At 52.3% G+C, this 14,220-nt stretch overlaps 1 protein-coding gene and 1 pseudogene across 1 annotated transcript; both read left to right on the plus strand.

The window, feature by feature from the left end:
- The first annotated feature begins 4,343 nt into the window (after positions 1-4,343).
- LOC123044163 (alcohol dehydrogenase-like 2) lies at positions 4,344-6,607 on the plus strand (annotated as a pseudogene).
- Positions 6,608-10,525: 3,918 nt separating this feature from the next.
- Positions 10,526-13,486, plus strand: LOC123044164 (alcohol dehydrogenase-like 2). The gene is made up of 9 exons (XM_044466824.1): positions 10,526-10,715; positions 10,818-10,954; positions 11,041-11,087; positions 11,849-12,171; positions 12,240-12,322; positions 12,436-12,511; positions 12,581-12,645; positions 12,738-12,833; positions 12,918-13,486. The coding sequence occupies exons 1-9, from the start codon at positions 10,658-10,660 to the stop codon at positions 13,251-13,253; spliced, it is 1,221 nt and encodes a 406-aa protein (XP_044322759.1). The 5' UTR covers positions 10,526-10,657; the 3' UTR covers positions 13,254-13,486.
- Positions 13,487-14,220: the final 734 nt, after the last annotated feature.

Here is a 14,220-nt window from a genome sequence, read left to right on the forward strand (position 1 = left end):
ACAGCTATGTATAGCAACATGGGTTAGCCGACATTTGGTGCTGCCAGAATTGGATTGGTGGCCAAGAGGGCTTTTATTTCCTCCAGCCCTGCCATAGCCTCATCCGTCCACTCGAAGTGTTCGGTGCGTCAAAGAAGGCGATAAAGAGGTAGCGCCTTTTCTCCTAATCGGGAGATAAAGCCGCTTAGGGCGGCCACGCATCCAGTTAATTTCTGGATTTGCTTGAGGTCTATTGGGGTAGCCAACTGTGACAGAGCTCGGATTTTAGCCGGATTTGCTTCGATTCCTCTATTAGAGACAATAAAGCCCAAGAGTTTTTCGGCTGGTATGCCAAAAACACATTTCTTTGGGTTGAGTTTGATGTCGTATGTTCGGAGATTGTCGAACGTAAGCCTCAAGTCGTCTATTAATGATTCGACGTGTCTGGTTTTAATGACCACATCGTCTACGTAAGCCTCCACTGTTTTGCCGATTTGAGTTTCCAGGAATGTCTGGATCATGCGTTGATAGGTTGCACCGGCATTTTTGAGCCCGAAAGGCATGGTGTTAAAACAGAAGGGACCATATGGAGTGATAAATGCCGTTGCGGCTTGATCGGACTCCGCCATCTTGATTTGGTGGTATCCGGAGTATGCGTCGAGGTAACACAATGAATCATGTCCTACGGTAGCGTCGATAATTTGATCGATGCGGTGGAGGGGGAAGGGATCCTTAGGGCAAGCCTTATTAAGGTCTTTGAAATCGACGCATAGGCGCCAGGATTTGCCCTTCTTTAGTACCATCACCAGGTTTGCTAGCCAGTCCGGATGTTTTATTTCTCTAATGAAACCGGCCTCAAGTAGCTTGGCTAGCTCCTCTCCCATGGCTTTGTCGCTTGGGTTCTGAAAAGCGCCAAAGAGTCTGTTTGACCGGCTTGTATCCCTTCAGTATGTTTAGGCTATGTTCGGCCAGCCTGCGTGGGATACCTGGCATGTCTGAAGGATGACAGGCGAAAATGTCCCAATTCTCGCGCAGGAAGTCTCGTAGTGCGGCATCTATTGTGGGGTTCAGCTGTGCCCCAACTGATGCTGTTTTTGTAGGGTCCGTTGGGTGGACCTGAAATTTGACTATTTCGTCTGCTGGTTTGAAAGAGGTGGACTTGGGTCATTTGTCGAGTATCACATTGTCCCTGTCCACTGCGGAACGCAGCGCAGTTAACTCTTCGGTCGCGAGGGCTTCGGATAATGCCTCCAGGGCTAGTGGACAGTTTTATTTTCGGCACGGAGTGCTATGTCCGGATCACTGGCTAGAGTGATGATCCCATTGGCCCCAAGACATCTTGAGTTTCATGTACCCGTAATGGGGTATAGCTTGAAAGCTTGTGAATGCGTCTCGCCCCAAAAGGGCGTGGTATCCACTGCTAAACGGGGCCACTTGTTATGTGATTTCTTCGGACCTATAATTCTCCGGTGTGCCGAATACCACATCCTATGTGATTTTCCCTACGCATCGTGCCTCCCGACTAGGGATGATTCCCCTGAAGGTCGTGCTGCTTTGCTCAATGCGGCTCTTATCTATTTTCATCTTGTTAAGAGTTTCGTCATAGATGAAGTTTAATCCGTTGCCGCCGTCCATCAGCACTTTAGTAAGCCGAAATCCGTCCACTATTGGACTAAGAACCAAAGCGGCTGGTGCTCGGACTATTCGGAATTGAGGTTCGTCGCTGGCGCTGAAGGTTATGGCCGTATCGTTCCACGGGTTTATTGCTGCAACGTGGCAGACTTCGGCGAGGCTGCGGAGTGCTCGCTTGCGCCTGTTGTTTGAGGCGAAAGTCTCGAAGACGGTCATTACTGTATTGTTATTTTCTGCGGGATGGTGCTCTGCGGTATTGTCGATGAGAAGGTCCTCGCCGCTCTTGGCCACCTGCCGGAGTATCCAACATGCTCTAAGGCTATGTGTTGGTATGGTGTCCGGTGTGCTGTGAATTTTGCATGGCCTATTGAGCCATCCCTCCATTATGGTTCCACGCCCTGTAGAGGGCTTTTGCTTCTTTGCAATTCTATTGGGTGACTTGCGAAAGCGCACCCTTTTAGTCCGGACGAGGGGTTTAGTTAGGGCCGGAGGATCCCAGAATTTTGTTTGGGTCTTCCAGGCGCTTTCCATCGCGCAGTACTTCTGTACTATGGCCGCCAGGTCGGCAAAGTGTGCTATGTCACGGTGACTCATGTCATTGAGAATTCCCTTGTCCGTGCAATTTTTGCAAAAGAATGAGATTGCGTCTTCCTCGTGACAGTCCTTAACCTTACTCATTACAAGGAGGAATCTGGCCCAGAAGTGGTGTACTGTCTCTTGGGGCTCTTGTCTTATATGGGAAAGATCGCTTGCATCTGGGTGGGTGGGTGAAATTAAGTCCACGTCCTGACTCAATCTGGAACCCAGGGGCGAAGGAGCTCCTGAGCCTGGCAGCTCGGGCTCCAAGATATTGCCCAATATTTGTGGCCCGCTATCCTATTCTAAGTTCGGAGCCTGGGCCACGTTCTCCCGTAAACGGGTATCCGACTCAGAGAGCTCGGGAATCCAGACATAGTTCGTCCTCAAAATAGAGGAAGAATTGCCGTTTTGTTCCTCCACCATCGCTATCGGATGGGTGACCGGCGGAGAGTTAATCTCCCTTAGGTCGGGTTTAAGCCCGATCCGATCATAATTCGTTGAGACCCCCAGGGCGGCGATGCGATCCAAGAGCTCGTTCAAGGAGGAGAGCTCCATTGGATCCATCTGCTCGGTGAATTCCGGGCTGATGCGGAGGTTGTCTTTGATGACCTGTGATGTCATCGTCGGCGCGGCGGCTGAACGGGCGGTCATGACAAAATCGCCCAGCCGGAGAGTTTGGCATACAGCCAAGGATCCTCCGGAGGTAACGTTATCCTTGATAATGAGGCGAGCCATCAAGCCTTATCGGGACAGCACAATGGAACTCTCAATGAAAGCACCAATGTCGGTGTCAAAACCTGCGGATCTCGGGTAGGGGTCCCGAACTGTGCGTCTAAGGCTAATGGTAACAGGAGGCAGGTGACACGATGTTTTACCCAGGTTCGGGCCCTCTCGATGGATGTAATACCCTACTTCCTGCTGGATTGATCTTGATGATATGAGTATTACGAGAGTTGATCTACCACGAGATCGTAGAGGTTAAACCCTAGAAGCTAGCCTATGATTATGATTGTTGTTGTCCTATGGACTAAACCCTCCGGTTTATATAGACACCGGAGGGGGCTAGGGTTACACAGAGTCGGTTAAAGAGAAGGAAATCTACACATCCGAATATCCAAGCTTGCCTTCCACGCAAAGGAGAGTCCCATCCGGACACGGGACGAAGTCTTCAATCTTGTATCTTCATAGTCCAACAGTCCGGCCAAAGTATATAGTCCAGCTGTCCGAGGACCCCTTAATCTAGGACTTCCTCACCCATCCAGCCCAAGCCGGAGCCGGAGCCAACGCGAAAGCGCTCCCCGCCTCCACCCACTTGGCCGGAGGAGGCCTACTCGTGGACGGGCCAGTACCGCGAGTGGGTGAGCGCCGAGCGCGCCCCCCGTCCACTTTGCCGCGACGCCGGGGCAGGAGGCCGACCACCTCGAGCGCTGGAAGGCGCACTGGCTTCGCCAGGAGCAGAACGACGGCCAGCAGCAGATGCGCTACCAGGCCATGCTCCAACACGATGCGGAGGCGCTCCGGCTCGAGGAGGAGGAGGAGGAGGAGCGCGGCTGGCCGCAATGCCGCTGCCCCAGTAGACGCCGGAGGAGGCTGTCCTGGCAGCATACCAGGCGGTGTTTGGCTGGGCAGGCCCTGCCCCCGTCTTCATCGACCTCACCGGCGATGGCGACGGCGGCGTCGACGGCAAGGGCAAAGGCAAGGCCGACGACGTCTAGGACAGCATGCGGGGCGGCAGAAGGCGGGCACGGACTTTTTTAATATTTTAATTAATGTTTAATTATGTTTAAATGGACTTTGGTCGGCGTTTGACCGGCCACTTATGTTTAATTAAGTTTATTTTAAATTTATTTCATGCGCCTTTTTTTGCGTGCCCGTACATTTAAGTCTGCCTCGTTGGACGGCCAAGCCGACCCATTTTAAGATACAGGCGGCATGTTTGCCTGGCCGATTCAAACAGGCCCGTTGGAGTTGCTCTTACCAATATCCCACCCGCGAGAAAGAAACCTCTGGACGCGCCTCCTCCGCTTCCCTTCCCGATCTGACACCCGCTAGTGCGATTGTTCGGCCTATTCTTGGCAGTGGATAAGTTGTCGGACCACGGGCACACTGTACTCTCTCGCTCAATTATAAATCAGGACCTGGACACGCGGCACCTGTCCTTTGTCGGTACCACTAGCGTTCAGCTCCACGAATCATCACACACGTAGAGAGGGCGAGCGAGGGACGACTCTGCTGCTGGGAAGACGATATGGAGCAGAACACGGCAACGAAACCCATCAGATGCAAAGGTACTCGCGCGCCGCCGACGTACTTGGCTTCGTCTACCTCCATCGTTTGTCCAAATGCGTAGCTTCACCTGCAGCGGCGGTGAGCAAGGTGGCCGGGCAGCCGCTGGAGATGGAGGAGGTGGAGGTGGCGCCGCCGCGGGCGAGGTCCGCATCAGGATTCTCTGCACCTCGCTCTGCCACACCGACGTCACCTTCTGGCGCTTGAAGGTGCGTAATCTTTTGTTGTACAATTTGGTAATCAGGGCATGCCGAGACTATCCATGCTTTTTTCTTTTGCGTAGGATTTCCCGGGCCAGCATCCGATAATCCTGGGCCATGAAGCAGCCGGGTAAATGCATAATCTATCTATCGTCTTCCTTTCGCTGAATGATCACCATCTAAGTCTCGAACATTGGTCTACGATGAGATCGGGAGTTATTTGCATCATGGCGAACTGTGTTTGTGTCCTTTGTTCCCAGCGTGGTGGAGAGCGTGGGGGAGCACGTGCACGAGGTGGCCGTCGGGGACACGGTGGTGCCGGTGTTCTCGGCGCAGTGCGGCGACTGCCCCGACTGCCTCTCGGACCGCAGCAACATCTGCTCCGGGCTCCCCGCCCGGCCCGGCATGCCGCGCGACGGCACGACCCGCTTCTCGTTCGCCGCCACCGGCGAGCCCATCCACAACTTCATCGGCGTGTCCAGCTTCACCGAGTACACGGTCGTCGACGTCGCGCACGTCGTCAGGATCGGGCCCGGCGTCCCGCCGGAAAAGGCCTGCCTGCTCAGCTGCGGCGTCTCCACCGGTAACTAAACTTGGCCGACGCCTGATCGAGCTGCTTTTCTAACAGTACGAACAACCAAAGGATCCAGCGCGCAAATTTGCTGATTGGCGGCCGGTTGCATTGCAGGTGTCGGCGCGGCGTGGAAGGTGGCGGCGGTGGAGCCCGGGTCCAGCGTCGCCGTGTTCGGGCTCGGCGTCGTCGGGTTAGCGGTAACGTCCAACGACGACCCCTCAGAATCACTGTATCATATGCCGCCCTGCTAATAATGTGATGTCTGGTTCGAGTTGTCGGCTCGAAAGTTGGCCTCATGTTCTAGTGACTATCAGTCTGTCACAGCACAATGTACACCGCACGTTTCCACCCAGTGCGATCTAACGTGGCGGCAGCCTGCAGGTAGCACAAGGGTGCAGGATGCGTGGGGCTAAGCAGATTATTGGAGTGGATCTGAACCCGGAGAAGTGGGACATCGGTATGTATCATAAGTTGATAGTTATCTGGACTAATCAAATCATCTGAAGAAAAAACAAGTCAGGATAGTAATGAATCAACAATGACAGGTAAGAGGCTGGGAATCACCGACTTCGTCAATCCGAACGATATCGGGGAGAAGGCCATGAGCGAGGTCCGATTCCGAATCGACCAACCTGCGCGACAAGTGCATTTTTTGGTACTGTATTTACTACTAGTCGCTAGCGAATTTCTCGTCAATCAATCTCTGTGTAGGTCATCAAGGAGATGACCGGCGGCGGCGCCGACTACTGCTTCGAGTGCATCGGGTCGACGTCGGTCATGGCGGAGGCGTTCCAAAGCTCCCGGAAGGTATGCATGGCCCATGCGACTGCATGCCACATTTGGACATCACGAGTCTGATTGTCTGAAGCTGCTCGGCGTGACTGGTCAAAACAGGGCTGGGGGAAGACGGTCGTGCTCGGCGTCTCCAGCGGCGGCGCGCCGATGAGCATACCCCCGCACGACATCCTCATGGGGAGGTCGGTCGTCGGCTCGCTCTTCGGCGGGCTCAAGCCCAAGGCCGACATCCCGATCCTGGCGCAGAAGTACGTGGACAAGGAGCTGGAGTTGGACGAGTTCGTGACGCACGAGATGGGGTTCCACGACATTAACGCGGCGTTCGAGCTGCTCACCCAGGGGAAGTGCCTCAGGTGCATCATCTGGATGGACGGGGCCAAGGCGAACGGCGTGGAGGCCCTCGATAATGGCCGCGCGTGCAAGGCGTGACTGATATCGCTGTCGTCCTCGGCAACCTTGTGATCAGCCACGATAACCACTGCTCGTCTGTCGGAGCAGGTCGACCTGTCGCTGGAGTGCGGTTGGTCATTGGGACGCGAGATCGACTAGTTTATTCTGATGAGAACATGCGTCTGATTCGACTGTGTCTTTTGGCAGTGATGTTGATTTTGCTGTCGATGAGCTGCGAACGATGCGACCACAGTGCGGCTAGGGCATCTTGAAACGCGACCCTCAAACCACTCGCAACAATGCGGTCAAGCCTAAAAAAAAATCAGACCCTGCGACTCTATCCTTCTCATTTTCTCACTTCTTTCTTTTTCTCTTGTCTTCGCCGCCGCTCCACCATTCCGGCCACCCCGTCACACCTCTATCGGAACTCTACATCTTCGTCACTCCCAGCGCTCCAACATGGCTCCATCCCGCTTCTCCTCCGTCTCCGTTCAATGCCTGTCCGGCCGTCCTGCCAGGCATACCATCCTCTACTGCTATTCTCATCATGCCCGGCAACTGTTCGATGAATCGCCGGAGCTTAAAATAGTTGTCCCTTCTTTTTTCTAGCAATGGACTTTGATTTGAAGTACATATATGAGCGGTATGTTGAGTCGTCCGACAACTTATTGGATGAGGAGTACTCCGATGAGAAGGCGGTGATGCAGACGCTCCTTGAAGACGCGGAGCATGCGGAGAAGCATGTTCTCGATTTCAAGGGCTTGATCAAGGGTCATTGCATGCTCAACCACAACAGGGCGCGCGACCATTTGACACTGATGGCCGACTACTTTGCCCCGATGCACTATCCGCTGACCATTTTCACCTGCATTTTCGGATGCATAAGGCTGTTTTCGATCGTTTGTACCATGGCGTCCGGTCCTACGATGACTACTTCATCCTGAAGACGGACACCGTGGGAACAATTGGCTTCTCTGATTACCAGAAGTGCACGGTCGCACTGCGGATGCTTGCATATGGCATGGCCGTTGATTTGTGAGACGAGTACCTACGGATGTCTAAGAGCACATACGGAGATGCCATGGTCAGGTTTGCAACTACCGTGGTTGAGGTGTTCGGACCTCATTACCTGAGAGAACAAACTATGGCAGACACCGAGAGCCTCTTGGCAATCTCAGAAGCAAAAGGGTGGCCAGGTTTGCTTGAATCTCTTGACTACATGCATTGGAAATGGAAAAACAGTCTGAAGGTTTCAAAAAGGGAAATATCGGGGTCATAATAAGAAACCCATCATCATTCTTGAAGCAGTTGCACCACATGCCTTTAGATTTGGCACGCTTTCTTTGGCATTGCCCGGGTCTTACAATGACAACAATGTGCTGCAATGATTGTCGTTATTTGCGAGGCTAACTGGAGGAGAAGCTCCTCCTTGCACCTAGCTATGCAATCTATATTGAATTATCCTTTCTATTCACGGTATAATATATCATATATCTAGACGATACAAAAATTGTACTCATGATTCATCTATACAGATAACAATATTGATGTGTACGCTAATAATGTGGACATGGTCTTCAACGAAGCTAAGCTCGAATCATCAAGCTATATCTAATGGAGTGAGCATACACCGCGTATCTATATTAGCATTTCGGTTTCTACAAAGTAGTGACGAGGACGGAGTACTTCACTGGGCACTCGGAAACTCACGCGGCCCTCGCGTCGCCCCCTGGCGACTCGGGGGCGATCCCATCTATCGCCGCCCGCCTCCCCTCATCCCCCTTCCGTCCCTCGCCTCCGCCGGAGACGGCCGCCGGCAAAGCCCGCGCGGACGCCGGGGAAGGTGGCGGCAGGGATCTCGGCGCCCGGATCGATCTCGTCGGCCTGCGGGTCGGAGTATTGCATCGGTGGCCTACGGATCCTTGGGCGGCGGCCCTATCGGCGAGGCGGCGTCGTCCGACGGCTGGAGACGTCTGCAGGCGACGCTGGCCAGCGTACTCGGCCGCGCGGGTGGCGGGTCGCTGGTGGAGTCCGGCCATGGCGCGGTTCTCCGTTGCGTCAGATCTGGAGGTTCCCCTTTCTCCTGCTGCCTCTGTCGTCGTCCCGGTGGTTTGCGGTTGCAGGCTCCGATGGTGGTGAGCCCTGGTGGTGTACTTTGGGTCCGGGGAAAACCTTGGCCAGTCTAGCCGGCCCGGCGGCGGCGACGCCCATGGGCGCCGCTTTCCTTCATGAAGGCGCAGCTGAGGGCCCAATCCCCGATCCCCGGTCGCGTGAAAACCTTCAATCCTTTTCGGATCTGGCGGCAACGGCGCTTTTTGCGTCATGACCTTCCTGGAGGTGTCGTCAGGGACACTGGGGCTCGGTTGGGAGTTCAGAGGATCTACGGGTGGAGGGGATAGGACCAGTGGTAGAAGGTGGTGTTCGCGAAGGAGGAGCGGCGTTGCATCTGACACGTTGACAATGGCGGGACTCAGCGGTATGGAGCAGCGGGGTCTCGCTGCTGGGCGTGTGTTGATGGACGAGCGCAGGATGGTGGCGTTGTCTGGCGTCGTGGTGGCGTCGACGGCAGCTAGACCGGGCAAGGTAGATGCAGCAGTACATCTCTGAAGATGGATTGGTGGCAGGTGGCTGCGGCGGCCTCATACCCGGCATGCGTCCTGGTTGAGGAGTGCGCCGGACCGGTGGGTGACCCATACCCGGCAGGCATCCTGGATGGGAACTCAGGTTTTAGATGTTAGGTTTGGCTGCGAGGTCTGTTTGGTATTAGGCTCAGACTATCAGCATCCCTTCATCAAATGAATAGGAGTAGCAACAGATGTTGCCTAGACGGTGGCTTCAGACTTACTGATTTATTTCTTTGTAAGGTCTTTTGAGAATAATTAATAAAGTGGCTGTATGCATCGTCCAGATGCAGATGCCGAGGGTCTTCCTCCTTTTTTAAAAAAACAAAGTAGTGACGAAGTTGATCTTGCTTTCATATGACAAGCGTTTGTTTTATCCAGCAGAAATGAGAAGAGACATGGACAATCCCATGTATTTTAGTCTGGCCGAACAATGTCGCCCGAGTATATATACCTACTGAAATATATTTATTTCGTGGCAACTTTACCATTTACTTAGATATGATTGCTCTTCTTCCTGACTTTTTTAGTGAAATTTTGTCAGACGACCAAAATAATGCTTACCTTCTATCTGTCTAATGATACAGAAAGTTCTTTACTGCAGTCATATCATGAGGTCATCTTGCATAAATTGTGGTGGGTGAAGAAATTCTAGGTCGATGTTCGCGAGGATATTAAGCACGGGTAAGAATGCAACAAATTCAAACGACCAGGGGAACGCCAATTCAACATTACCCGCATGACAGACAAGATTAACTTCTATTGGTTGAAGAAATAGAGCGCTAATTAAAGTAAGGATTTGAGAAAACTCCAGGACAAGTAACCACCCGACGAAATGATTATATTATGTACAATAGTTCTATCCTAGCAATGCCACGTAGGATAAATAATGAAGTGGAGGAGAGAGAAATCATAAAAGAAGGCTTGTCTTCTCTTAATTAAGAGAAGGCAAGAGATGATCTCTTAGCACAATATGTCTCACCATGTTTTTAGGAATAACTAGTTATTAAAGATAAGGCTAAGAGATGACCCATTATAGACATATTTTTTTGTCATCTCCAAATTACATGCAAGATTTAAGATAAGGCTACCTTATCAACCATTGTACATTGCCCTTATCCTCTGATGAAGAAATTGACGACAAGAGATAAAGACCAAAAGCAGATGTTCGCAGCACCGATGAAATACAATATACTTTATTGAATGATCCTCTTTATTCACGGTATGCCATGCCGTCTAGATATATGATATATTATCATAATCAGGTGTTTATCACGCATGTATGCACCTAGCTATGCAATCTAATCAAACAATCCAAATCATCTATTGTACCTTTCTCACACAGGCATATACCTGCTCACCAAAAATTTACACAAAAGTTACCTATCAAAACCCTATTATGGTAGCAGACTCGAGCAACAATAGATTAAGTTACAATTTGATCGACGATGGGCTCAAGCTCGGGCGCGGCGTGCCGCCGCGTCTCTGCCTGCTAGTATATATGCACCTGTCCTTAGCGTTCAGCTCCACACATCATTGCTCCTCTCTCTCAGCGGCAATCAGTCTCAACACTTCTTGCACACGAGTAAGCGAGGGACGACATGCCTGCCGGGAAGACGATGGAGCAGAACACGGCGACGGAACCCATCAGGTGCAAAGGTACTCGATCGCCGACGACGTACTGGCCTTCGTCTACCTCCATCCCCTGTCCAAACCCGCACGCAGCTTGTAGCTAAACACGGCACGTACGTGCGCATGCAGCGGCGGTTTGCAAGGTGGCCGGACAGCCGCTGGAGATGGAGGAGGTGGAGGTGGCGCCGCCGCGGGCGCACGAGGTCCGCATCAGGATCCTCTGCACCTCGCTCTGCCACACGGACGTCACCTTCTGGCGCATGAAGGTGCGTGGGTTCTTCACCTTCGCTGATTCGATCTTCTGTACGCTTTGTTCGTCAGGGTATGCTTCTTATCTTCCTCTTTTTTGTAGGGTTTCCCGCCCCGGCATCCGTCAATCCTGGGGCACGAAGCAGCCGGGTAAATGCATAATTCATCTATCTTTGTCTTCCGTTCGCGGAATGATTACAACCTGAGTAGAAATTGTCATGGGATTGGCTGTCCGTCATTTCCAGAACGTTGGCTATCCGTCCCAAAATGACACTCAATTCATCTGAAATCCTACTCAAAAGTCTACGATGAAACCCGAAGTTATTTGAAATTTTAACCCCGTTAGCCACACCAAGTACTAAGTTTCTTCACGTTTCTTTTGGAGTGAAACGTTTTCTTTACAACTGGGTTTGCCATTGCCTCACTGGGGACCTAGATGCTGATGGATAAGTTACAAGTAATGTTGCTTTCAGAAAGTCGTCAATAGAGAACACAAGATAATTCTTTGCCTACCAAATGCGAGGCCCACGCTGTTTGTTCGATTGCGCCTTTTTTTGAATGAAAGGGGTTTCCCCACCCCAATTTTATAAAATGAAGCAGAAAGCCAACACCAAATTCAAGTCTGACCCACAACATAGGCAACTTCGATTGCGCATTCAAGCTCCGATTTCATTAATACACAGATTCTTCCATGTTTCAATCATTAGATGCCCCTATGTTCTACTCGGCCAATGTTTGACAAATGTTTTGAATGGTTGTAAAGTTTCATCACGACATCCGTGGAATTTACTCAAAACATTTGTCAAAGTTGCCAAAAAATAAATCAAAAAATTTATAATTTGTTTTGCCCAAGCTGATTTGAACTCGAGCTAAGAAATATCGCGTCCACTCTTCCTGTCTTTTGTTCCCAGTGTGGTGGAGAGCGTGGGGGATCACGTGCACGAGGTGGCCGTCGGGGACACGGTGGTGCCGGTGTTCTTGGCGCAGTGCGGCGACTGTCCGGACTGCCTCTCCGACCGCAGCAACATCTGCTCCGGGCTCCCCGCCCGGCCGGGCATGCCGCGCGACGGCACGACCCGCTTCTCGTTCGCCGCCACCGGCGAGCCCATCCACAACTTCATCGGCGTGTCGAGCTTCACCGAGTACACGGTCGTCGACGTCGCGCACGTCGTCAGGCTTGAGCCTGGCGTCCCGCCGGAGAAGGCCTGCCTGCTCAGCTGCGGCGTGTCCACCGGTAACTAATCTTCACTGACGCCTGACCTACGACTTACAGCGCGCAAACTGATTGGCGGGTGGGTGCAGGAATCGGCGCGGCGTGGAAGGTGGCGGCGGTGGAGCGCGGGTCCAGCGTCGCGGTGTTCGGGCTAGGCGCCGTCGGGTTGGCGGTAACGACCGCCGACATCAGAATCATACGCACCCACTGATAATTTGATGCCTTGATTCGTTTGTTAGCTCGAAAGCTGGCCGGTGCGCCTGATGTGCTGTACCTGTACTGCAGGTAGCACAAGGGTGCAGGATGCGTGGGGCTAAGCGGATCATTGGGGTGGATATGAACCCGGAAAAGCGCGACATCGGTATGTTACCATAAATGGATAATTATTTAGGGCTATATACTTGAATCATCTGAAGAAAAACAATCGCAGGCAAGAGGCTGGGAATCACCGACTTCATCAATCCGGACGATATCGGGGAGAGGACCGTGAGCGAGGTTCGATTCCGAATCAGTCAAAACGTACAAGAAGCCTTTGTTCATGGGTACTCAGCTGCTAACGAACCTTTCATCAATCGATCTCTGTGTAGGTCGTCAAGGAGATGACCGGCGGTGGCGCCGACTACTGCTTCGAGTGCATCGGCTCGACGTCGGTCATGGCGGAAGCGTTCCAAAGCTCCCGAATGGTAGGCACTAGGCTACTGAGTTACGCTCAGCAACAGGTGACAGACTGACCGATGGTTCATTTCTCGTGGTGATCGGTAAAACAGGGCTGGGGGAAGACGGTCGTGCTCGGCGTCTCCAATGGCGTTGCGCCGATCAGCATACCCTCGCAGGACATCCTCAGGGGGAGATCGGTCGTCGGCTCGCTCTTCGGCGGGCTCAAGCCCAAGGCCGACATCCCGATCCTGGCGCAGAAGTACCTGGACAAGGAGCTGGAGTTGGACGAGTTCGTGACGCACGAGATGGGGTTCCACGACATTAACGCGGCGTTCGAGCTGCTCACCCAGGGGAAGTGCCTCAGGTGCATCATCTGGATGGACGGGGCCAAGGAGAACGGCAGTGTCGGCGTGGAGAATGGGCGCGCGTGCAAGGCCAAGGCATGACTGACATCGCTGTCCTCCCGTGACTAGCCACGATGGTCGCTGCTCGTCTCGGGGCGACCTATCTTTGTCGTGGGCTTTCGCTGTAATGTCGTTGTTCATTTGGACGCCAGATGGGATAATTTATTCTGTAGAGAGAAATGCATTTTTTTTTCAGATTACTACTCTATAAAGAGTTCACACGAAGTACAAAACATGTTGAACATAATAAAAATTATATCGAGATTTTGAGACCATCGAACATTCACTACTGCCGCCATAACGAGCCGCCGACGCGCCCACTGACGAGTCCACTGAGTCTACTCTGCACGCCAACGCCTTGAGCATCGTAGGGTGCGGTACACCTTTGAGTACAACCGCAAATGCTCGATGTGTTCACCCTCTAGGATAACAGTCGCAATGACACACTAACTGTTGTTCTTTGCAACCGCTACATCAGCAATGATCTTCATACATCCCCCAGTAGTGAAATCCACCTCACCGCCAGTTCTCGTAGTCCATGCCGACCTCCTCTCAGCTTGTTCCTCAGCCACTAGAAAATTATCCAATAAAAATATGTGTCAAGAGCGAACCGAGAAAGATGTCCCCGTGAGTAGCCTTTCTCCGTGTGTGCTACGGTCGCCCACATAATCACCGCAACCCTAGTGAATTATTCATGCTTCATATGATCTATCAAGGTAAAGAGCCACTTTCGTGTCGACAACACAACATTTTGTTGATATATTCAACGATTAGTTCATCCCCTTGCGCCTAGAGACATCGCACATCATAGAATTGATGAGCGACTGCGTCCATGAGTCTTTATGTTATAATTTTTGCATATGTTTTTGTCAGCAAGCCTCCACATCAACACCTTCAATTTTGAGGGGACACGCATAAAAACACATCCATGGAAGCCTTCAACTACGGGAGGGTGGCATTTTGGTGCCCACAGACATCTATACCCCGCCCTTTTTGGGAAGGAAAAGGT

Source organism: Triticum aestivum, chromosome 2B (assembly GCF_018294505.1).
Source record: "Triticum aestivum cultivar Chinese Spring chromosome 2B, IWGSC CS RefSeq v2.1, whole genome shotgun sequence".
NCBI classification, from domain to species: domain Eukaryota; kingdom Viridiplantae; phylum Streptophyta; class Magnoliopsida; order Poales; family Poaceae; genus Triticum; species Triticum aestivum.